Source organism: Xiphophorus hellerii, chromosome 16 (assembly GCF_003331165.1).
Source record: "Xiphophorus hellerii strain 12219 chromosome 16, Xiphophorus_hellerii-4.1, whole genome shotgun sequence".
NCBI lineage: Eukaryota > Metazoa > Chordata > Actinopteri > Cyprinodontiformes > Poeciliidae > Xiphophorus > Xiphophorus hellerii.
Genome location: NC_045687.1, coordinates 13,468,072 through 13,493,874, shown reverse-complemented (window position 1 = coordinate 13,493,874; position 25,803 = coordinate 13,468,072). Strand labels below are relative to the sequence as shown.

The 25,803-nt window shown below is 41.1% G+C and overlaps 1 protein-coding gene across 4 annotated transcripts in view; it reads right to left on the bottom strand.

Moving 5' to 3' along the window:
- cep112 (centrosomal protein 112) overlaps positions 1-25,803 on the bottom strand; it is a 122,648-nt gene that overhangs the window by 13,635 nt on the left and 83,210 nt on the right. For 3 of the 4 annotated variants that reach the window (XR_004342347.1, XM_032586908.1, XM_032586909.1), the window contains 3 exons: positions 25,312-25,374; positions 20,751-20,900; positions 6,529-6,618 (listed from right to left, as the gene is read on the bottom strand). Coding sequence is in view for 3 of the 4 variants with exons in the window: in XM_032586908.1 (XP_032442799.1) it covers positions 6,529-6,618; positions 20,751-20,900; positions 25,312-25,374 (303 nt within the window). In the remaining variant the exon portion in view is untranslated. Of the gene's footprint in view, positions 1-6,528; positions 6,619-20,750; positions 20,901-25,311; positions 25,375-25,803 lie in introns of those variants that run through there. The other variant, XM_032586910.1, reaches the window with a different exon arrangement.

Genomic DNA, 25,803 nt, shown 5'->3' with positions numbered 1-25,803 from the left:
CTACTGGTTGTTGGCCACTACAGCTGTATCCGACACAAAGCACTGACGGGGGTTTGGAAGAGGATGGATCGCATTAAACACAGCAGCAGCAGCAGCAGCAGCAGCAGCAGCAGCTCAATAGCCAGTGAGCTATCTCCACTGGGGAGGACGGGAGGAAGTCTGTCTGGGGCTAAATTACACTCTGCTAAACCAGAGTCTGATTATAGAAGTTGAAAAGGGTTTGGTTAGTGCAACCCCCACTTTTTACCCGCAAACACACATGAATGGAAGCGCTCGTATACGCGCTGCAGACATGCGAGCACAAACTGAGCCTTTTACGGTACTGTAAAAAGAGTTTATGGTGTTCAGAAGAGCCGCTGAATCAATTAATTCAGAGCTCGATGAGCGCTTTAGCAGAGCTCAAAGCGTTAACGGGAGTGGGGACGCAACAGTTTTCATCCGCATATTTCAAGGTGTAACCAGGGGGAGAGTCTGTGTGTGGCAGAGCCAGAGTCCAGCCAAAGTCCAATCTGCTCTTTCAAGTGAAGAGAGCGTGAACGAAGTGATGGGGGAGGGTTTAAAGACGAAGAGGAAGAAGAAGAAAAAAAGATCTGCTCCCCTAAAATAATCTTCCTGTTGTGGATTTAACTGATTGTTCTGGCTTTGGCTAATTAATCTTCCTGGGCACAATGAAAAGGATTGGGGAAGCACTTCAAAGCAACCCTCAGCATAAATGATCCCTACATGAGGCAGCTCACTTTGTCTCGGCACAGTGTGCAGCAGATTAGTCTGGCACAACTTTGCCAATTTCTCCAGCCTCCTTCCAAACCTATTCATTTGAAAGTGTTGGAGCAATTACAGTGGGTTAGGAATCCATCAGTTTAGAAAAATATGTTATTTTCCCCCTGTTGTGTGAGAACAGGGTTGAGGACAGTTTAAGAAGTGACCTTTTTAAACAGGTTGCAAAAAAACCCACAAAAACAGAACAGGTTGTAGAAGCTTTAATTTCAATGTCCTGAAGACGTCTATCTCTATCTATAGCAGCTTCTGTAGTCATAACAGAACGGGAGGCCAAGACAAAACACACTTCGCTGCTTCAGACCGAAGCAATAAACAATGGTTGAATAAACACATCCCTTACCAACCGCTCGGAATACAAGTCTCAGATTCTTCAAAAGCCAAGCTCCTTAGTTTTGCATTCTTGATTCGTGTATGGTGCCGCCGCCGCGGCAATGAGAGGTCCGCTCGAGCTAAATTATAAGCTCTCTTGTGGCAACGCTGTCTCCATCGTCTGTCCCATACATACATTGGAAGGGGAGAGCCTACAGGAGCATATTCTGAAAAACTTCAACAGAGCTGCAGGGGAAACTGGTAACCTTGTATTACCTTGCAAATATATTCAGACACCTTGTTTTCTCTCCTTTTCTCACTTTACGACAACTGTGTTTAATGTGTTTTATTAGCACATAAAGGATTTCTAAAGGATGCATAGTTTTATAAAAAAAAAAAAAAAGTAACTCCAACATCAATATGCTTTGGTCTAAACCATTCCATTAAAGCTCAGGCTGTATATTTAGGGCTGTTGTCCTGCCAGAAGCTGAACCTCCAACAGCTTTTCTTCCTGTTTTTGTTGCCTTCATTTTTCCATCAGCTCTGACTAGCTTGCCTGTTCCTGCAGAAGAAATATCCCTACAGCATGATGGTTACACTTCCATGTTTCACTACAAAGTACAGTGTTAGGTTTCTGCCAAATCTAGAGTTTTCTACATAGGTGAAACGAGGAATTTAGGTCTTCCTCTATGCTACCCCTACATGGCTTGTTTTTTTTCTTGTCACTTTTGCCTCCTTCAGAGTTACTATGGTTCTGTTGGCTACTTCTCTGATTAAAGTCCTTGTTCACAGTCAGCTTAGGTGAGTGCCCAGGTCTTCGTAGGTGTGTAGTTGTGTCATACTAGGCAGGTTACAATTTGACAAATTGATCAATATTCATGATGCTGTTTGTTGTTTATTACTGCTAAAAACCTGAGGCAGACAGCTCTATTGAAATTAAATGTTTTTAGTTTTTATTTAGGGGAATCAAAGTGAACAGAGTTGAGTATAAATGCACACCACATTAAGATTAAAAATAAATAAATAGAAATAAAACAAGGAAAATTGAGCATCCTTTTACTTCTTTCTGTTAGTCAATCACATAAAATCTCAATAAAACACATTAAAGTTTTGCCAAGACCTCTCACATGCGCTCAGTGTTTGGTTATTGACAAAGTCCATCTATCTCAGAGTGTGTGGATGGAAGCAGCAGTCTTTATCATAACAATATCTCTGTTGTTTAAACCTGACTGTAGCTAACACACACAGAGACTTTGCCGTTTCTCTCGGTGGAGTTAGAAATGCAAAACAGAAGCATCCGACTCCCCAAAAGACGACAGACTTGTTTTCTTAAAGACATTGTTCCTCCAGCTTTGGATTCTGTTCCAAGGGTCCTCCCTCTGCATCTTTCCTCTTCTTTCATGAAAACGCACAGTTTTTTTCCCCCCTCTCCCTTTCAACTTCTTCTTTTTTTTTTTTTTTTTTACAGCAAAGGCATGTTTGTTTTCCCGACAGGCAGAAAGAGACACGCGATGACATCTGAGGGGGGAAAAGGCTTCTCACCAATTGGAGAAAAAGTGAGATGTCTTTGAACAACGCTGCTGATCAAACCCGTCACTAGGACTTGGTCACTGACAGACTCCAGATGTGAGCAGAAAGGAAAGAAAGGAGAAAAGGACAAGAGAGGGAGACACTGCAAACAACAAAAAAAAAAGTGTGCCACTATTTCAGCTTGTAATGAAAGACGACTTTGAATTTCTAAAGACACATCAGGTTTGATCTGTTCAGATCCCTTTTTAAAAATGGGGTGCTGTTTGTTCCTGATGAGGTGCCGATTTGAATACTGCGAGGAGCGGCAGTCATTTCCCCCTCCCAGTCATCTTAAAATGACAACATTTCATCTATATATAGTCCTCAGATTGTGGTTTTGACTTTCTCTCATGTTTAGCGCCGTCACATGGCATGGCTTCTGACAGCTGCCAGCAGAAAGGAACAAGCCCTAAACACTTTCAACGTTCAAATGAAGTTTGTCACATCGCTGAAGAGGCTTGATGAATGCTAATGAAGCTGGTGTGTGTGCATGAAACAAATAGTGTGTGTGTGTGTAAGGTGTAGAGGGGGGGGAGACATTTTTTTTTATATCATCTATTGTTCCCAGGTGACAAAACCCTTGTCAGGAACAAGAGGATACATCAAAAATGCCAATGTTCGCAAAGTTTGCACCTCCACATCCAGAGTTGGAAGTCAGTGAGTTCATGAAAGAGCGATTTGGAATCAAAAACGCTTTGTTACGAGATGAAGGGGGGGAAACTGCTTTGAATGAACCAGAAATCTCTGTGGAGTTTATTGAAGCTACAGTAAGACAGGGATCCTACTCATTATGAAGGCAAAAATTCCTGACTTTTCCAGACTCAACTTCCCAGAGTTCCCAGTGGTTTACATTCATCTTAAAGTATTAAATACAAAATTCCACTTTCGAATTATGTCTGGTATTCATACAGGCAGCAGGCTTAAATATGGAAAGTGGACAAGGAGGAACAAGGGGAGAAATAAGGAAACAAGGAAATATTAAGGTAGGACAAAAGAAAGAAAGGACACAAGGAAGGAAATAAAGGTAAGAAAAAAAGAAAGGGCATAAAAAAGGACACAAGAAATGAAGGAACAAAGGACAGATTGAAGGAGGTTAGGATACAATAAAGGAAAGAAAGAGGACAGGACACAAGCAAGAAAAGGAGAAAAAGAAAAAGAAGGAACAAAGGAAATAGATTGTGAAGCTTTGAGACATGTGAGGGAAGGAAGAAGACAACACTAAGACAACAGAACAGAGAAGAAAATATCCAAATCCAGACCTTTCCAGACTGTAGCTAGAAACTGACTGATGGCAAGTGATGTGATAGTCAATTATTTGTATATTTACTAAAAACTACATGACTTTACATTTTCAACCACCTAATTGTCATGATGACCTCATGAACCCATTGACTTACATGTAAATACTTTAAGGGTGACAGTTCAGGGGTTTAATCAAAGTAAGCAAATGTGGTGGAGACCAGTGCTAAACTTTTACAGGTTGCTGTGTCTAGCCTGTCATTCATAAGAAGAGCTGCTCTCTACAGGCCACCATCTTGAAGGAGAGCAGAACCACACATTGAGCTGATGAGATGCCGTTTTGGAGGCGAGGGCCCCTGTGAGTGCGCGGCCAGCAACATCTGTGTGAAGTCTGGGCAGGAAAGCTGCTTCAGCATGTGAGAGATCGGATTACAAAAGATACAAGAAACATCTTGGCAGATAAACAAGAGCAACATGTGAGTGAGGAGGAAAAGGCGAATCGGTGTGGCCTCAACTATTAATGTGCATGAACCGCAGAGGGCACAACTACCAACTGAGAAACATATACAGTAAGAGAGATTAGCACCAAACACACACCAAGCAATGTGATTCAGACGTGCTTGCTCAAAGCCTTTTCTCCATTTATCTCTTAGCAGAATGTCAGGGGGAGAAAATCTGTTCAACGTGTTCAAGTCTGTGAATCATGAGCTGTTGAGAACCTAAAATGGGAACCAAAAGGCTTTGTCATATTCATCGTGTTGTTTACTCATCCTCTGCTACAACATGCTTTTAACATACAGGTGTTAGCACCAAAATGAAAGAAAAACAAGAAATTCCCATCTCCTGTATTTTTACCCGACTCAATTTGTTAAAGGGGCAGTATTATGTAAAGTCGACTTTTTTGAGTCAACGTTTTTTATATTGATGTTATAATGTTATTCCCTCATCAAAAACATACCTGGAGTGTTACCTTGATTATTTCAGGCATGTTTGAGAAAACCTTTAATTTCCCATGGCAACCATTCAGCTCTGTTAAATGCCTGGATGGACAAAGCCCCGCCTTTGAGGCGCAGCTCCTCCTTGGAGCTGCAGTATCAGAGTTTCCACCTTACAGAGCAGACATCACCCACAACTCCCTCACTCAGTTCCTTCAGACTAGCCAGTAGCAATTAGCAAACACCTGGTTTAACTGCATATCTGCTGAGCTCATTATATGAGCTACTTCTCAGTGCAATGTTGATAAAAATGTATTAAAAAGTTAATAGAGAAACAAGGTTGCTGAAATGTGCAAGAACAATAAACCTGATTGATTTATTGATGTTGTGTTGACTTCCTGAAGACAGAGTATTGGAAAAAGCAAAAGTCAAATTCCTTTTAAGTGACATATGCAGCATTTTTATTACAATTGAAAGTCCATGATTGTGCTATAAAACCCTTCTATATGGCTGGAAAACACATATTACTGTTCCTTTAAAAAAATTTAAAAACAACTCTTTAGACTGCAATCTGGATTTGTGATAGGCTGAAAAGAACTTACAGAACTTAATTATACTTCATCATCTCAGGCCTGGTCCAATATGGCTGATTTTGTTTAATTTCTCTCCAAAAATAATAATAAAAAAAAATCAGATCAACAAAAAAGGATGAGTTAAAGAACATCTTAAGCCCATTGCATGTGAAATATGTTAAAAATAATGTGAATTTCTTATTCATAACGCACTACTTTGTGTGTCACATAAAATTGTATGAAATTATACTAGATTACACTGTTTTAAAAAGTTTAAAAGAAGGTACTAATCGCTTTGCGAGGCACTGTATGCAATAATTTAATTAAACTAAGACCACCTTGCAATAAAGAGCAAGCAGAATCCCCTGCAGCGCAGCAAGGTGTGGATCAGTGACAAGTGGCTCCTGAAAACCGGTGACCCCCATCGACTCGATTTATGACGCCCCGACAGGGAGACGTGTGACGAGTGTGTGAAGTGTGTGCAAGGGTCAGTGGGCGGATCAGACGGAACACAGGAGAACGAATGCCTTTGGTGTACATACCGCGGTACAAAGACCAACCTCCTGCGTGAGCACAGTCATTAGTTCTTTCTTCTCTGTGTGTGTCAAGGTCAAAACATAGTCTGATTACAGGGCATTCTCCACAGCCACGGGGTGTGTGCGCGTGTGTGTGCGCACCAGAGCTTCCCTTTTGAACACAGGCAGCGGTGGCCCTAGGCGCTGACTCTGGAGGCCAGATCTCAAGGAATTTGGGAAATGTGCAAGGGAGCATATCACTGACTCTGAACAGGAGAAGGAGAGACGGTAGGTGGAAGGGGGCAGAGGAGGAAAGGAGGCCAAGAACATTTTGTGTTTATTTTGCAACCCCCTGGAGGAGGACTGAGTCAGAATAGTAAATCAGAAAGGAGGAGATTGCAACATGAAGTGATAAAGCAGCAAAAGTAGGTGTTGTGGGACAGGATTTTACGAAGGCATGATCAAGAAGAACATAATGGTTGTGATGCAAAAGGCTGAAGGTGAAGTTGGAAAAAAAAGTGATGCAATGATGACAGGAAGCTGCAAATTGTGCAGCAGAAAACAATGGGAAAGAAGAGATTGAGGGAAGAGGACAAACAAGTTCATTACCCTCTCTTCTGTCTCCAGCTCCTTGTTGAGCAGCTTCTTCTCGGCACTGTGCAGCTGTCTCCGCAGACTCTCCAGCTTTTCCTGCAGAGCCTGGGGACAATAAGAGGCGTTCAAGTCGGCTGACAGACGCAAACCGATAAACAGTTCTGCCTGGTTTAACATGTAAGTGACGCAAACTGGTAGACACTGATCTGCAGTTTGATTTGAGCTGAGAGGAGAAGGCACGATGCAGCTAAATGAGAGGCCACAAGAGAATCACGAAATATGCAGATGAGACAGAAAACCAGAGCAGGAACAGGGGATGCAGAATTTCTGTTTTTGCATGTGAAGTGAGAAAGCCGTGACATCAATCACGGAAGAACTTTTTCCACAAAGTAGGAGCATGGGGAAAAATGCTTCGCACAGAAAATGGTCAGATTGTCATACGTAGAAGATTTTGACAAAATAAAAACAAGCTCAGAGCGCATTTTCAAACAGGTCAGCTCTGATATTAAGGCGTGGTTTCTGAGTGCAACACAGAACCAGATCTTTTCAGCACACTTCATCTTTGATTACCGGTAGTCTGCCTGGAAAACGGAGAGTGACGCAGGTGTGAACGAATGCAGAACAGCACAGCAACGAGTTTACACTTCCGCACAAACACACACCTCCGTCAAGTGTGCGAGGCTCTGGCAACAATCAATATCCAAGGCGTCACCCCCACCGGAGCTGAGTGAGTGAGCCAGGTGTTGGCTTGTTGACTCTCTGAGCAGGAGGAAACACAGTCCAGGTGATAGGCATGACCACCTGATCTGCGGCCCACTCAACTGACATAAATCACACAGACTACAAAGCTTTAGGGCAAGAATGAGAATCTGAGTAGCACCTCCGAGACGCACTGAGAGGTAAACAGCTGAAACTTTAGTCAGGCGTGTTATTATATGCAGTCAAACAAACAGGAGCTGAGTCTGGTGGAAAAATTCCCCTGACCTATTTACTCAGTATTTGTCAGATGTAAGATATATCAATTTATCTAGATATCAAATTGTTCATATTACAAGGTTTTTGGGGGGCAAACATAAAGTCTATACCTCCATAACATCAAGTTATGACAGGATTCGATTCTTACCTTAATAAACCATTATGTCTACAATGTGAAATTGTGCTCCTATTTAAAACAGAGGCTCCTGAAAAACATTCAGACCCAATTTCGATCATTATTTAGTTTTCTGAACCTTGACCTCTTAAGTGGTATAGCTGTAATGTTGATCTGGGGTAAGAAACATCTTAAAGGGGCAGTATTATATATTTTCCAGGCTTATAGTGCCATTTCGTATCGCAAACAAGTAACTATGTTACATTCAGTCATTACAAAAATACTGTATTTATCAAACATAAACTTAAAAAGAAAAATGACTTCACAGTTTGATGAATTGAAACTGGTCACTGTCTCTTTAAGAAACTCTGACTCTTTCCAAGTAAACATGGAAAAGGCGGTGCTCAGTGAGAGCAAGTGTTTAAGCATCCCCGAATGGCTGCCATGGGACACTCAAGGATTTCTCAAGTATAGATGAAACTCCAAGTATATTGTCGTGGAAAAAAAACTATTTCTAAGCACTGTTCAGGTAAAATCACTCAATCAGGTTTATTCATGAATTGAGCACAACTCAGAGAGCTTGTAGGACAATCAATAATGAAGCAAGTCTAGAACGGAAAGCTCTGCCAGGCAGAGACAACACATGAGTTTTGTCTCTGTGTTGTTATCCCTTTATACAAAAGGGATAACGGATCCAAAGCATGGGAAACGACTGGTTCCCATGCAGCTAGGAAAAACAACGTCCAACCTTGTACATGTAACCTAAATAGCTTATCTTGGTGGGACAGGAACTTAGAATAAACATACAACAATACAACTAGCAGGTGTGACCTTATTGTAATTTTTCCACATCATATATTTATGAAGAGGGAATAGCAAAATAAGATGATATAAAGCCCAAGCCCACCCATTTACTAGAAGATTATTGGTTTGACATGGAAGTATAGAGTGGCAGGTGAACTGACCCGAGTAGACCCCTGTGTTTTTATTAAAATACTGTATTGTCTTGAAATAAGTTTTGTTTTTGAGCAATGCAAAAGTTAAATTGTGTAAGAAAACTAATTTATTCTGTAGGCAGTGTTTATAAGCGATGAAGATGACAAAAATCAACCCTCCCCCCCCTTTCTGAACCCACGCCTGATTTCCCGCACCGTGACGCAGGATGTCTGGTCCACTTCTTCTGGGAAGGATGGCTAAACAGAGGGCTTCACATGTGATGTACGCTTTCTTGTGGCATCTGAATAAGACGTGCTCAGAACACATCGGAGTTCACAAGTTCAACATTTCTCACATCATTAGCAGTATCATATGGGACGATTCTGCTGAACAACAGCAGCGCTTTGTGACTCAGAAGAAAAAAAGCGGCTTTGGAGTTATTTAGTCATTACTGGTGTCAGACAGGATGGAGGGATGATGTTACACACTGCCAACAACAGGCAGCTCACTGAGTTTAATAGACAGAGGCAGCATTACAGGAAAACAACACGTTTCTGAAGTCACAAACATCTGCCCTGAGTTTGACTTTAATCAAGAAGAATCACTCTGCCACACATCTAAAGCGACATGACAGTGGGTTAACAAATTAAGGCTTCGATGAGTTTAATTCATGAGTTTCGATTTTGCTGGAGACTAATAAGGGGTGAAAACATACAGGTTCATAAAACTGTTAATTCAAAAGGAAACAGGATCAGCATATTTTGAGTGATTTCGCATCACGAACTCAACTCAGTTTCTTTGTTCTTGTAGGCCTTTAAGGGAAAAATTGTCTGTATGTTGATAACAGGGAAACTTTTCACAAGATATTTTGCTCAAATAAAACCACTCTTGGTTTTACACCTTCGGTCGAGTCCTCGAGGACGCGTGTAGACTGGTACAAATAATAACGTTTACGTTTACAAGACTTTGCATTAAAAGTTAGCTTTGAGTGTAGGTGAGAAGCTTATATTCACTCATCCTACGACATATGAATATCCTAAGGGCAGGAGAAAACGGCAACAAGTAGCTTTCTCTCCTGATCTAGCATGTGTTGTGCTGTAAAGGTGAAGAGGGAATAGCAAAATAAGATGATATAAAGCCCAAGCCCACCCACTTACTAGAAGATTATTGGTTTGACATGGAAGTACAGAGTGGCAGGTGAACTGCCACTCGGCTTCTTGTGTGTTGGACAAGAAGCCGATCAGCAATCTGGCATTTATTAACCATAGAGAAAAGGATGATTGTAAGCAAGCCAGGAAGAGGAGTAAATTGTTTTCTTTATGAAGGGACGAAGGCAGAAGACGTGTGACAGGAATGAAAAACAGATTAAGGCATGGCAGAGAAAGTTATATGGAAATCTGAAATTGTAAAACAAGCCGTAGGAAAATAAAGAGACATGTGACTGAATCAGAAGGGGGAACGAAAGTTTAGAAAGGTGAAAATGAGAAGCATCAAGAATTTGAGGAGAGAAAAAAATAGCGGGAGACGAAGGGGAAAGAGAAAAAGCATGTGGCTGGCTTGCAGAGGTTGGGTCAGCGGCGTACTCCTGCCTTGCAGTTTCACAGTCGGGAGGCTTGAAGGTCTCGCTCTCTTTCTCTCTCCCCTGCCTCTCCATCAACAATCGGGCCTCAGCCTCTCTTTCATTCCAAACTTTCACCTCAAAAGGAGCAGCGGGGCACACGTGCACACAAGCACTGACAAACACTGCTTAGAGGGATTCATGCAGGTATAGGCACGCATCAATATTAACAGCACAAGTTCTAAAAATGCGAGTGCCGCGCTCAGTCAAATCAGTGCATGGTTATTGTACGGCGCGCGCACACACACACGCACACAGACGCAGCAATGCCTGAGTCATTCTTTCCTGGGTGGTCCTCCTGCACAGATAAGGCAAGCATGTTTCCCCAGGGTGAATCGAAAGCAACAGAGGGCAGGAGAAAACGGCAAAAGAAGAAAGAAGGGAGGGAACGATGGGAGGAGGAAAAAAGGCCAGGGGCCTCTTTAAACTTGCTGTTTTGTTAGGAGCCGAGCTGCTCTTCATGTGCGGCGGGGGCCTTTCTATTTGCAGCGTGCTGTCAGAGGTTTCTCCCAAAGTCTGGATTAAAGAGATCCTCTAATGACACTGAGGCTGGACGACTTCAGACAGCAGCAAAAACCTCACATTGCACCGCCTCCAGCCAAGGACACACACGTACACACACACAGAAAAGCAAAGGATGAGGCAGATACACACAGACATACATATACAAAGCTGAAGAGCCCACACAGACACCAGCTTCAGTAGAACAAGGCTTTGTGTGCACATATGGCTACTGATCTAATAGTAAATAATAAAAGAGGTGCTAACCTCAAGGAGAGATGGATGGTCAGAGAGATGAGCACAGTCTCTCTTTTATCTGCACTTTTATCAAAGGATTGTGGGGAAAGGTAAAGAAGAAAGAAGCAGTAGGAGGAGGAGGTGGAAGAGAAAGAGTAGGAGGAGGAGGAGAGGTCTCCCTCATGAGGTGTTTGAGAAGAGAAACTTTTGCTTTTGCTTTGCTGTCTTGTCTGCCTGAGTGTAGTAATAAAAACATGTAGTTTAGCAAGTCGACCAGGACAGCCCCTCTGAAATGTAACTCAGATATTGGTGTGAATTGACTTGCCTTTGCAGCTCTTTGATGCTTTACAGCAGTTTTCCTGCTCACGAGTCGAGTGAGAAGGTACGCTGCGACGGCACCTGGAACCTTCCCGAACCGCGAAACGCCAAACACACGCATGGCACAGCTACGGAGGCGTCTTTGGGAGTGCTGATGAAAGTGCTGAGACAAATGCGGCGCTAATGAAGACATGCTGCAAATGAGTTATGCCCACAGGGGGAACATTCTGTACTCTAACTTTCAGCTGCTGCGAGCTACGGTAGAAAGAGAATAGGAAACAACTCCAAAATATGTGCCATATGCCTGTTGTGTTTTCCTGCTTATTTGTGTGTCGGCACTTATGAATATATTCTGTTTATCAAATGGTATAATGCTAAACAACTGTTAAGTTCAGCTCAAGTTTCAAACATAACTGCATGTTTAAAAACTCCAGGTTAGTGACTAATTCCTGTTTTTTGTTCGCCAGAAGATGAAGGCCTCCATGAGCTGTTCCACTTCCCACGTTCCCTTGTAGCGTCCTGGAATGTAATCCCTCCCTTATTTCCTCCCTCTCTGATATGAGGATCAAACACTCCACAGAGCCGGAAAAGTAATCAATCAGCTGACGATGCAATGCACACGCGTTGAGTTGCACGCACATGCAAAACATTTGCAGAGAATAATTTTGCATATGGGAACAATGGACTGAGATTAGGCATACTGATTAAATATCTATTGGCTGATTGATCAATTCAACTAAATTATTCAAAGTGAGTGAGCAAGACTAAATGTTTTCAGTTCTCTATACTTCAAAATCTAGTCCAGAGAGAGAAAGAGGCCACATTGCGCAGCTCTGCAGATAAACAAAAATGACTATAGAAGTGGCATAGCATGATGAGCCCGGTTATTACAGTTGGAGTTAGATCCTTACCGAATAAGCTATTTCCACAACTTCATAAAATTCAATAAGTTTTACTACAGATAGAAAAAGTTAGGTGCTGTAATATATTCACCTTCCTGTTAATCTTTCCTGCAATAAATGTGTGAGAAATTTCTAGAAGTTTCTCACACCTCATTTGTTTGAGTCTTTTCTTCTTTGTAGCGACTTTCACAGTAAAGAGAGGTTTTGTCAGGAGAAGACTGTATTAATTATTTATGACGAATTTTTGTTTTCAAACAGCTGATCGTCGATCTGGAAGATCAAGTTTAAAATCGTCCAATTTTAATCACCGCTAGGTTTGTTCATCGCTCTGTTGTATTCACATTTTGCTTTCATTACAGTGTTCAATTTTTCGAGATGCCAAATTTGATCAATTTGCTGCAGTTTCACAAAAAAAAAAAGCATGTTACCTGAATATTGAAAACCATACTTCAGGAGCTAGGTGGTCATTGTTGTGTCTGACTCTCCGCTTTTCAAGATGCAGCCAACATTTTCAACAAATCTGTACTGCAGGCAGTCCCAACTGAACAACATGTACTCTGTGTCTGTAAGGCTACAATGAACCTGTAAGTGATGCGGGATGAGGTTGTCTGCTGAAATAACCAAGCACCTCTTGGGAGTAGACATTACCTTGGGTGATGTGGGAAAATATCAACACATGGCCCTGATGTACCTTCTTACCATCACAGAAGCTGACTTTTACACCTTTCACTGTCTCAACTTTTGCACATGCAAACTGATGAGCAGTTTCTCTAAAGCACCCTGGACTGATTTTTTTCTGAAAACAAAACATGCTTTCTTTCTGTCCATTCTAGAAGAAGACACACCAAAAGAGCATTGTAAAGTTTCTGTACATGTTCAGGTTACAGATCTGGATGAACTGCTGTGAACCACAAGAAATTTCCAAAGTAGCTCTGGCCATGTGGTTTTAATGATCACAGAAAGATAACATTGTATTTCTTCTGCAATATTGCCTTGGGAATAAATTATGCTAATTAATACCTTTTATTAAAGAGGGAGGCTCCACCTTGGAGCTGCAGTCTGGTCACTTTATTGCCCTTAAATCATCACAATGAATTGAACCACATGCATCTTCATATCCTCTATAATACATAAAGTACTGTTTTGATATCATATTTTGCAAGGTCATGATATATATGTAGACAAAATCTGTCAAACGCAGGGTAAACATGTGCAAAACCACTAACCTCTCTAGGATTTTCTGCTGTAGTCCACATTAAATGAAGGGCATTTTCCATGACATACAGACACACAAGGCTTCACTAATGTGGTGAAATTCGCATAACAGCACTAAATATAAATTCACACTGTCACACATTTGTGCTCATTCACAAAAGCAAAACAAGAACAAAGCCACAGAAACACAGATGGCTGAGAAACTTTAGTAAACAAGCGCTCAGCTCAAGGTTGACGCAAAGATCTCGCGGTTGTTTTGAAGGACGTGGATGCACACTGGAATGGTGGGGGGAGCGGACAAATGCACGCTTGCGTACACAAAATGTTTGAAGCAGCTCTTTGCCTCTGCAGCAGGGAGGATCCAGCACACCTGTTCTTGATCCAGTGCTGCCATTCCTTCCCACAGGCAAAGTCATCCTTTCAACCCTCTCAGAAACTAATGCATATATAACTACACAACTACAGACGAACTGCAGCTGCTACAACTAGCCACTGCTAAAGTGCACATGTTTGTGTGGCTCAATGTGTGCGCACAGGACCTCCTGTTAATATTACGCATGCACAAAAGCCCAGCAACTAGTTCACAAAGACTACATCGACTGAGTTTGACAAAGACCACACTGTGTAGTGCACAAGCAACAGCACACCTTATATATTCCCTCTCATCCTCAAACACAGGGAGACAATGGTCACTGTTGCATTATGTAACGTGTCTACTGTCATTTCACCCAGAGGACCAGGACCTTCTCTTTGACTCGTTGCAGAAGTTGCTGCTGGATGTGCTGGGATCAAAAGTCTGTCTTCCTATGTGGGTGTGTGACACAGACTGTGTGAAGGTGTATGCTCAAGAATGCAACAGTGCCCAGAAAAGGGCACTAACTCAAAGGCCTGTTGTGTGAAAGACATAGACAGATAAAGACTTGAGGACCTGAGTTAGGAGAAAACTGGGGAGGCTGCATGTGGGCCCACAAAGACTGGGCTATAGGTGGGAGCGTGTGAATATGTTTGCGTGCGTGCCTGGAAAAGATTCAGCAGGTAGAAAGACAGGAAGCACTGCTGTGGGGAGCAGGAACAGCAGTGCTGATCAAAGCCCAGGCGGGTGACACTATGGGCGGAGTGCCATTGTTTATTCACCAGCCACCTCTTCCTTTTGGCAGGGCGAGGTGAGTGCGTGTGCTTGTGAATGTGAGTGCAGAAACAGAGTTTGAGACAGAAAGAGTTCGGAGATACAGAGTTGGAAAGATAGGGTGTGCCAGAGAAAAGACACAAGGTGTTTGTGTGTGTGTGTACCTTACTCTTGGCAGGCTAATGTTGGCTTCAGTTCAGTGAGGTATGGCGTATGCACACTCATACTCTATATGCATGAATAAGTAGAAAGGCTATCTGTGAAGATAGTCATTAAAACCTGAAACATGTTATCAAAGAACCAGCATATAAACTTTTTCTATATCAGATGAAGAGAAAAAAACATGTGGGGACACCAGTTACTGAAATCAGACAACAATTAAAACTGCCAACCAAACAGGATGTGTCTTGTTGAGTACACTTTACAATCTAGGCAGCATCTACATGGGCCAAAACACATTATCAGGGAGGGTATTTATCCCACATAATGGCCCTAGTAAAGAAATGGTACTTTGGTTTTAATAGATGGAGAGTGCTTAGCATTTTGGATTCATTTGTTTCAGCAGGATAATGATCAGTCATTTTGTGTTTATTTCAACGCTTTCTGTCGCAGGACACCGTGTGTAAATGTTGTATTTGCAATTAAGAAAAAGGATTCCAGCTGCACACAACTGAAAGTTAACATGTTGACAGGACAGACGTCAATTGTGGATGCTGTGTTTTTGTCTTTCTCACGTGAATAAAAACACAGTTTAAGATTACGGATATACATAAAATGTCCCCTTTTGATGGCCACACCAAAACATTGACTTTGTTGTCCTTTTGCCAACAAAGTCAACACTGGATTTGGCAGACCAATCTGCACCCAAGCTTTAACATTATGATCCAGATCTAGCATCTGGAAATTGTTCCCACGGATGAATCAGACTTGTGCAGCTCCACAATTCTCTTCCTGAGATCTTGGCTGATTTCTTTTGCCTTTCCAATTGTGTTAAACAGCAGTGTGTTTGAGGTATGGCCTTAAAATACATCCACAGGTGTGCCTCTAATTCAAATTATTCAGTTAACCAATCAGAGGTCTCACATGAAAAGCCTTCACTTGATCATCTGAGCTCTCTCTCGTTGTTAAAAGAGAAAGTAATCATTTTATATGGAAACTTTTGAATTCACAGAAAAAAATATTTTCACTAGGTTTCCTGGGGTTTAACATATGGAAATAATTTAGGTAATTCTAACTAACCTAGAACAAGATAAGTTTGGTCTCATTTAACTTCAGAGAGAGAGAAAAAGATGCATGTGCCTTTTTATTTGGTGTATGTAAATATCTAGTTTCAACAGCATGTGTATATTTTTGTTCCTCTATTCCCAACAGAGCAATTCCAGAGGAATATTCTATATGATCATAATACTTATGAATGAACAGACCATTCAAAAAGTGTAATAGACTGTGAGACAAGAAAACCGTTGCAATAACTATAAAAATAAATGTGTTCCTCCAGTAATAACATTACGCATACAAAAAACTAAGATAATGAGCATACTTAGCTTTACTGCCGATTAACTAAAAAGGGCTTTAATGATGCGCAAAGGTCTGTGCAGCTAACACCCACATTTAAGAGGTCCAGGAGCAGCAGAGCCACAGAGGGAGCTAAATTCAGGCTAGAAACGACAGAATGGGGCTGCTAAAGAGAGGGGGAAAAAAGGACATCTGATCCAGTGCAGCATGCATTCAGAGCAACTGTTTCGGGATTATCCCAATTCAAATGTGCGGCTAACTTTGATGTTATTTTCTTCCCCTGCTATTGTCTGAAGCCCCTCGCTCTCTTCATAATCCGAGGCCTTTGAAGTGAGCAGCGTGGAAACAATGTCAGCAGGCGACACACTAACTCCGATGGCCCACTGACAGCTCTCCGCCGCTCCTTTCTTTCCCCACCTTTTGTCTCAACTTCTACACTTCCTCTATCCTTTCATTGCTCTTTCCCCCTGCCTTAAGTCTCAAACGCTGTTTGTCACCTCGCCTCTTTCCTTTAGCTCTTGATGCTTTAAATCTTTCTGTAACTTCCTTATTTTCTCTCTTTATTACCTGTTAGGTTATATCAACCCCCTCTCTCCCACCACACATGTGTCTGGGCTTCACTAAATTATTCAAGCATTAATTGGAATCTCATTAGCTGGTGTTTAACACAAGGGGATCGTTATAATGAAGACACAGATAATGAAAGCTGTTGTCTGCTCATAACACTGATGCCAAGAGAAATGTAACAGCTCATGACAGAAAGGACAAAATGTGTGTGTTGCGTCAGTGTAGACTATAAGCAATAAGTGTGTGAACAATGACGTTGATTTTCTGTGCTGTTTTAGAATTCCTCCACTGCAATGGCAGTGGAGGAAGTGAAAAAAGCTGTTCAGTGTACGTTGGTCAAGCTTCCAAATACTGAACTAACATCAACTGCAATCTTGCTTGGCTCAGCACTTCTCTTTCAAATTGGAGGATGCTAGCTTACAGAGCAGACAATTTCAGGTAAGCTTCATAGCGTCGAACTGGCGCCCTACATATGTCATGGCCAAATGTTAGCAATTGCATAAAATTTTAAACTTCCACTATTTCAGCAAGTAATCGTTTCTCAATAGCTAGACTCAAATGATCAAGTTATTTGCAGGACACTGGAGAAGTTGTCTACATACTAAAGCGATAATTTAGTCATTTGATGTATTTAGAAGGACGTGGGACAAATCTAAAAGTGCCTTCAAGGACTAGAGTTGCCCACCTCTACCATAAGGGTTTTTTTTAAATGGAGAAAAAACTTATTAGGATGTTGAAAACCTAAGACCACCTGGACCTCAATATACTGACACACCACAATGCTTTGTTTGCTGATATTTTCCAGTGAATTCCAATTTGGTAAAGTTTGCATCAGTCTGCACAGATAGGGGTCAGCCAGCCTACCTAGTTAGCCCTGGTGTGAAGGATAAAGAAAAATATCTGCAAATGTGAGAAAAAGCAATAAAACTGACCTTAGTGAGCAGTCTACCAAACACAATGGGAGTTGATTAGTGATACAATTGCAAGCATGTGTTACAACCAATAAAAAACAGGGTAGAAGAAAGAAATATCAAAAGACAAAGACAACATCGGCAGCAAGCTGACTGTCATCTACATTTTTTTTAACTTTTCCTCCTCATCCTTTTTTCCTCTCAACATTTTCACAATAAATTGGTGGATTACTGCCATCAACTGTTATGTCTGGTAATCCCTTCAAGTGTCAGAATCACAAGAATTTGCTCAACAGTACAATGCGTTCAGTTGGCCTTAGTTGGCGTGGCAAACAGTGTAACTCGTGCAACCGCTCATCTCATTTCCCAAGTGTGTAATCCTCAATCTAAGTATTGCAACACAAACATCTGCTGAAAGTGTCAAGCATGGTGATGGCAGAAAACTAAGAGTTTTGCAGCCGGAGGTACTGGTACATAGCATAAAGTGGGTGCAATGATAAAAACTGTGAGTTACAGACCAAAACGAGTATGTGCTGAGTGTTATGCAGGAAACTGGTGAACCCAATATGCCCCAGCAGAATTTAATTGAGCATAATGGAAAGGCTTTCAAACTAACAGTATGATAGGAATATATATCTTGATGATGTACCCCGGCTTGGGCTTGGCTCACTGCAAAGTAAAATCACTGTTGCCTGGCAAATAAAATACTGATAAATTGGTTTCTAAGTACATAGCAACAATGCTGCAACTGGCACGAAAGCATCTAACCTCCAAATACCTCATCTTTAAAAAAAAAAAAAGCCATATGGATGAAATTTGAACCCAAGTTTACAAATGTTTCAGAACACGCAAATCAAAACAGGCTTCTGGAATGGCATCGATCTGAATGTTTTCCAAAAAGCCAGGGAAGCCAGAGGTCTCTATAGTTATTGACATTTATGTTTATGATGAGGCCATGTAAACTTCTGACCAGAACCGCTGTTTGAAATTTTTTTTAAACTGAATAGGGTGTCTATATAGTTTTTTGACTGTCATCAATTAAATAAAGTTACAGAAGCTACACTAATTACATCTAAACAAATTTTTGAATTTGAAAATCTGTCAAATTTGTGATTTTATACTTGCAACATGCAATTGCCTCTGGCTGTCACAGAATAATGCTTTTCTGATGAATCCTTTGCATTTATACATACTTAGATTAAAACAGAAGCCTTCCCTATGTGTGGTATATGGTAGTTACTTTCTGTTATGGAGTAAAATGAAAGGTTGTGGAAAAAAAGTAAACTCTGGACAAGGAGCAAAGATCTAAGAGTCGGCTCACAAACCTGCCTTCTTCCTGTACAAGGCAGCTGCGGCCACAAACAGACTAAGTTGTGTTTGGAAACATGTACTGATCCCAGACCAGACACAACAACTCTTTATTTAGGGAGCCACACCCAATCAACTGCCAGTGCAACTGTCTTCCAGCCTGCTTTATGCACAATAAAGGACCTTATGTCCAAAAACTAATTTGGTTGCTGCTTTGTCTATACATTTTAAAAGGTGAATTAGGTTGTATTTTAAGACATAAACAATCACAGCCTATAAGACTGAAGACCGACTGTGAAGTTAAACTGTAAAACAGAGTGACAATGATGATCAAAGCATGGGATGCAGCAGGGGGATATATAACGTTCACTCAGACACTTAAAGACACTCTGGAGTTTGAAACTAGCCATAAAAATGACAAAGCACATGCAAACAGTGAGTGGGCTTTAACAAAAGAACAGCGACCCATGTCTACTCTATTAAAGTCAAACCCAGACAGGACTTTTTTTTTTAAAGAATGAAGTTTGCAGACAACCCCCTACTTTACACAGTTGAGGGTAAATGTCCACAGCTGTATATATGAATACACAAGAAGCAACACCTAGAAGGTGTCAACTTGGGTTACGAGAAAGCTGACTTGCAGAACTATTCAGATTCATGTTAATAAAACCATTCACACAATGATAATATATTCTTTTAGAAGATTATGGACGTTTCTGATGAGCTGATAAATTTATTTAGCTTAAAACAACAAAGAGAAGAAGCACACAGCTACACTTTGCACTTTTTATTTGATAAATTTAGGGATGCTCTGATGCAACCCTAAACCCAAACAGAACAAGTATCAGTATTACTTGATGAAATTCAAACCCTAATACCTGCTGTTGCATAATTAGCAAGCCATGAAGTCAGTTGCATTTTGCATGTGTCTGGCTTGAAAAGCTGCATTTCACATTATTTTTCTGCTTAAAAACCTGTTTCACAAAAATATTGTTTTGTCTAACAATAGTTTTTTTTCAAAATTCACAATGATTTTCACAGTTAAGGAAATATAGAAAAAGCTACAGACCGAAAAATGAGGAAGAACATGATGACAAGAAGGAAGGACATGATGAAGGAAGGAATCGAGTAAGGGATTAAGACACAGAAACAAAGTGAGAAAGAAGAGACGAGAGAAAAGAAGAATACAATAAAGGACAAAAACAGGGAAGAGAAAAATGGCATAAGAAATTAGGAAATAAAGATGAAAGGAGAAAAAGAAATAAGGAAAGAAAGAAACAAAACTACAAAAAAGAGAAGGATACAAGAAAGGAAAGACACATGAAGGATGCATTGAAGTACAGAAGAAAGAAAGGACACTATGGATGACAGAAGAAAAGAAAGAAAGGCATGAGAAAGAAAAAAAGAGATGAAAAATCAAGTAAAAGTCAGAAAGGAAAGAAGGAAGGAAGGGCACAGGGAATAAATAAATGAAGCGAGATACATGAAGGACAACTCAGAAATGACAAAGATAGAAAATGAGTGAAAAATTCAGGAAAGAAAGAGAGAAAGGAAAAGAAAGGCATATGGGATAAAACAAAGAGTTCAGTAAAAAATGAAGACAGGCAGAAAGAGGAGAAAGGAAAAGGTAGACACAGGAAAGGATTTAAGGAAGGATACAAACAAGAAACAGTGGAGGGAATGTCAAGATTTTAATTAATTTAATGTAGTATCAGATTAGGGCTCAGTCTCTGCAAATGTCCAAAAATGGTACTTAATCTGTATTATGTCATGCTGCCCCAGGGCAGTTGTGAATATAATCCAGTAACTTGCATCATCAGTATGAGAATGTGTGTGGCAATGGAAATGACTGATTTCATTGTAAAGCATCTTTGTTTTGAGAGTTGAAAAGCACTATCTAAATCTGATGCCATTTCATTTCATTAGTAAGAAAATATCCTGATTGAGATATCTCAAGATCAGACACTACTGCGAAGAAGTTGCCAGCACAAACCTTGTTGGCCTGCTCGGCATCGTGGGTAATTGCCTGTCTCTCTTCATCCCACCGAGCATTGACCTCCTTCAGCTGCTTCTCCATCGCCTGCTTCAGGCGAACAGCCTCTTCTTTAGAGTCACATACCGACGTCTGCAGCTCTGCAATCAGCTGGCAAAAAAGAGGGAGAACAAAAAAACGTGATGATTTTACTTGGGATTGCACAAACCTGAACGAAGGAGTCAATGTTGAACTAGTCAGGCAACTCTCATAACAAACATTTCACTTTAAAAACAGAATCTGAACGGCGAGCAGTCACCTTGAAAGGCAGCTTTTTTCTTACCAATCTCATGTCTTTTTAGAGACAAGATAGGAGACAAAGAATAGAAAGAGAAAAGGGGAAAGTGAGTTAAAAAAAACAACAACTTCCTTCTCGTAAGAGCTCGTCGACTTTGTGTTGGTGAACTTGTGGTGCACGCTAAGATGAAAAGGAAGTGGCTCGTCTTTGAAAATCTCCCGTCCAAATTAACATTCTATTTAAGCCGCAGTTCGGGAGAAGATGAGGAAAGATGAGAGTGGGTGAAAGAAAGAGGAGAATGGGGGAAGAGGACGGGAGCTCTGCGGTGGTTCTGGAGCTAGCTCTGGGCTAGACGGATAATTGTTTACCATGTTCACACATCGGGGGACTAGGCCTGCTAGAATCTGTTGGCTGTGTGGGAGTATGGCAGGTAAGCCTCTACAGCAGGGGTCTCAAACTCCAGTCCTCGAGGGCCGCAGTCCTGCAACTTTTAGATGTGCCTCTGCTGCACCACACCTGAACAGAATAATTAGGTCATTAAGGCTCTGGAAAACTGATCTACACAAGGAGGAGGTCATTAAGCCATTTCATTCCAGTGTTTTGTACCTGTGGCACATCTAAAAACTGCAGGACTGCGGCCCTCAAGGCCTGGAGTTTGAGACCCCTGCTCTACAGGTCACTCACAGAGAGATGGCGATGATGAGGGTGGAGCAACGGTGAAATGTAGATTAAGATTACTGTATGAAACCACATTAAAGCAACAAATAGCACAATATAATGGTAGCAACATTTCTCGACTCAGGAATTATTATTAGTATAATTATTATCATCCTTGCGGCTGTGGGTCTTCCAATCCCAGGCACAAGTGGCACTCTTAACAGAGCCCCAGTAAACTCAAGAAATACAAAAATTTGTTATAGAATTAGCTCACAGATATTAATATTGTTAAAGACCTTGCATTGTTCTTCAAAAATAAAAAATAAAAATAATTAGCTATATTTGCACATGAACTTTCAGCTCTCGTCCACTGGGCCCCCCTCCACAGCCTCCCAACTCCCTCTGTGGACGGTCAGGGATAAAGTAATGGTCTCTCATCCAATACCACCCACTATAACCTCATCATTAAGCAGCGAGAGAGAGTGCAGCCCTGTTTAGTTCACAGGTCACCCAGGAGGAGCACTCTCAGTGAGGTGCTTAACACACACGGCTGAATCTGAGAGACGTTAATTAGGTAAGTCGGTGTGTGTGTACGAATGAGCAAAAAGGGGAGACAAAAGTGAAAAGACGAAATATGCATGAGAGATGGTTGTGTGCGCTCAAGCACGTAACATATACTGCTGTATCTACTGTGTCTTTATTCCCCCTAGGATAATGTACGGTATGGTATGCTTTTAATTGGGCTATTAGCCATGCAGCTGAGCTCATGAGCGATGCCCCCCTGTCAGTCACTATGGGGTTAACAACTGGGGTTATCCTTTGAGTTTCAAAGACGTCTTGTTTACATTTGACTGAGTTGTCCCAATGGGAGGGCTGAAAAACCTCAAGGCTCCACCTTTACATTTTAAAACAAAGCTGATGAAGCGCTAAAAAACACTCTGAATTAATCAAGCGTCTTAGTATTATTGCAAAAACCGTGCGTCTTATCACTATTCTCTTTATAGCATGCTTCAAATCTTTCACACAAAGACTTTTCTTTAATATCACAGCGTGTTTGTTAAACATGTGCCAGCTTTTTGCTCCCAAAACAGAGGATTAATCACTTATTGCTCGTCTGCGGTGGCACACTTCGTCACCGAAGCGGCCAAACATGACTGAACTTTCACACAGCATTCGACTTCTTTTGAAGTCGAGCATTGTGTAACTTAATAAGCTACCGTTCTTTCACAACATCTGCTTGTCAACCTGGCTTTCAACTTGGAGCTTTTGCCAGCCAACCCAAAATGTGTGTGCGTGTTTGTGTGTACAGGTAAGGGAGTAGAGGAGGGATTTACAGGTGGGAAGAAAAAAAAAACAACAACACCCACCCCCTTTGAATCCTCTCTTTGAGGAACAAGGTGCAATTATGGTCAAATGATTGTAATATTTTACCTCGACATAATCAAGACGAAAACCTTTTTCTTCTGTTGTGTAAACAGTACTTAAGGGTGTTTTAGATCTTTAAGCCGGTGAAGGGAAAAGTGCTTGAACTTCCCAAAGCATTTTTGCTGAATGGAAAATTTTTTAAAGGAAGCAATAGTTCTGCTTGGAGAGAAGAATTACCCCGAACTTAAATGGGCCGAGGTGACATGTCCTAATGGCAAACACATGGCTCCAAAAAACAAATGCAGGTTCGGGTCGACAGGAGGGGAATAAAGGTGAAGGAGATGCAGTAAACGGGGATCAGAGGACAAGGAACACTATAAAAATATAAGAAAGAGAGAAAAAGACTTGAACAGATGTTTGGGGTGATCAAGTATGGAGGCTCTGGCAATATAAAGAAAGCACTGCAAAATGTTGCAGGAGTAAGGCGGCTACAGCAACCTGAGCCACCACAGCCCTGGGATAGAACGTGGAGAACTGGGATGCTCTTGTTTTTTCCAATGTGGTTTCAATAATATCAGAGGTTGAAGGTAGTAAAGGATTCAAATGGTCAAGTTTTTGTGAGTTTTGGATACAGTTTTTCTACTGCTTTCTTTCACCAACACACGAAACACTACATGACACAAACTGGGATGCATAAATCTTTTACACTGGGAGAAGTCATCTACTGGTGACTAGAACTGGATGATTTTCAACTTCATCTGCCCTGACTGACAGTGTGGATGTTACTGAAGAAAGAAGATGTTTTTTTTGTCTCAGCAAGGTGTTTAAAAATAACAGAAACACAAAAAACTGTAAGTAGCTTTTTAAAAGAACACTGTAATTCCTATATTTTCATCTCAGTTGAGCTGGTAATCTAGATTCTTGACGGCATCCATACGGAAACTGATGTCATGCTAGCTAGCAATGCTAACCACACAATGACATTGATGCCCTCATGCTTCCCTGTGAAAAAATTTCAACCCATATACGTTTTTTTGTGCACAGTCTTTTCCATTCAATAAGTTTATCCATTATTGTTTGCCTTTTGATTATGCTAGACAAAAAGAGCAGAAACCTTTTATTTGACCTCTCAACTGGTCAAATAGCAACTGAGTGGATATGAGGTCTTGTCTGATGCTAAATTGGTCAAATCAAATTTGGATTCTGTGAGTGAATTCTGTTGGTCAGAAATTAGAATTGCAGATAGAACTCAGATAGGGTCTAGATCAGAACACATAAAACTTGGAAATGAGCATCTCAATGAATGAGTAATTTCTCAGACACAAAATGAACTACAACCACAATCAGAGCCAAGCAACACTCATTGAGTCATTTAGGATAAAAGGGTCTCCATCATCAATTTAGCTACACCAAAACCCCCGTCTTAGCTAGCAGTATGAGAGAACAAATGGGCTGTACCTGTTCTGATGAATCTTCCAGGAGTAAAATTCACTTGCAAATAAAGTTAAATTATATCCTGAAACATTGTGTAGCTCACTTTAGCCTGTTGAATTCCCAGGTATCCTGAAGTGTGGATACTTTAAATAAAGCAACTTGGAAGAATATTTGAAATATATCATCATCACTGTTTAGGTCTAGGCAGTAACAATGCCAGAAAGGAATGTTTGCAGAGAAATATTTGTTAGTTGTTCCAAGTGTCAGGAATTCATTCTTTGCATGCCAAGAGTATATTTAGCCCGTTGGATGAGGCCTCACTGCACTTCATTCTAGCAGCGTTAATAGTGTGCAAGATGCTAATGGTCACAGAGAGACTATGAACTATCGTCATGACAGACGAGAAACAAAGGAGTGAGGAAAATCGGGCTTACATAGTGCTATATTTACCAAGAACATCTCCATTATGTGAATTTCTGATAGTCTGCCCCCTGCTTGTAAGAAGATGAATAAACCAACAATTTATTTACCCATTAATGTGTATAAAGAATAATTATATTTATGAAAAAATATCTCAGTTTTCTACCAAATTCTTTAATGAAAATTTGCTATAATTTAAGCTACTTTCAGTGTGTGGATTTTTTTTTTAAACTTTTGAACATTTTGCTTTTCCTTGAGGCCAGAGAGGGGAAAATGCTGCAGGTAAAAATTCCTCACCTTTCTCCCCCCCGCCCCCTATCAGTGAGTTCTGTGACAAAGTTGGGTGGAAAAGGGAAATATTAAATGAAAGAAGGGGCAGAATAAGGCGGGAGAAAAGAAACTGATTACCTGGGCAGACTTGGCAAGCTTTTGACTGTACTCCTTCTCAATCTGCTTCAACCTGCTGTTGGTCTGCAACAAGAAAGAAGAGAGAGACGGGTGTGAGAAAGAGATATGCAGACAGGTGGATGGAGGGACACAAAGAGACACAACTGAGAGGTGAAATTCAATCTTCTGTTAGGAAGTGCACAGAGGCACGTCACCCTCCCAACCAACCCTCTCTCTCACATACACACACAAACACACGCACTAGTGTTGACCTCTGTCTGTTGGCAGTGTGTCCCTGTGGCCCCTTGGCAGTGCTCCAGCCTTAACGCCTATGTGTGCCAGAAGGTAGTGATGGTCATGGTGCCCAGAGGGCACCAGTCCCTTTTGATCTCCAACCAACAATCCATCACTTAACAAGAAAGGGGGTGTTGGAGGGGTGAATTAAATGTTGCTGCCAATTAACCACTGAGGAGAAAAAGAAAGGGATGATCGAGAAAAGCTTCAGGACTCAAC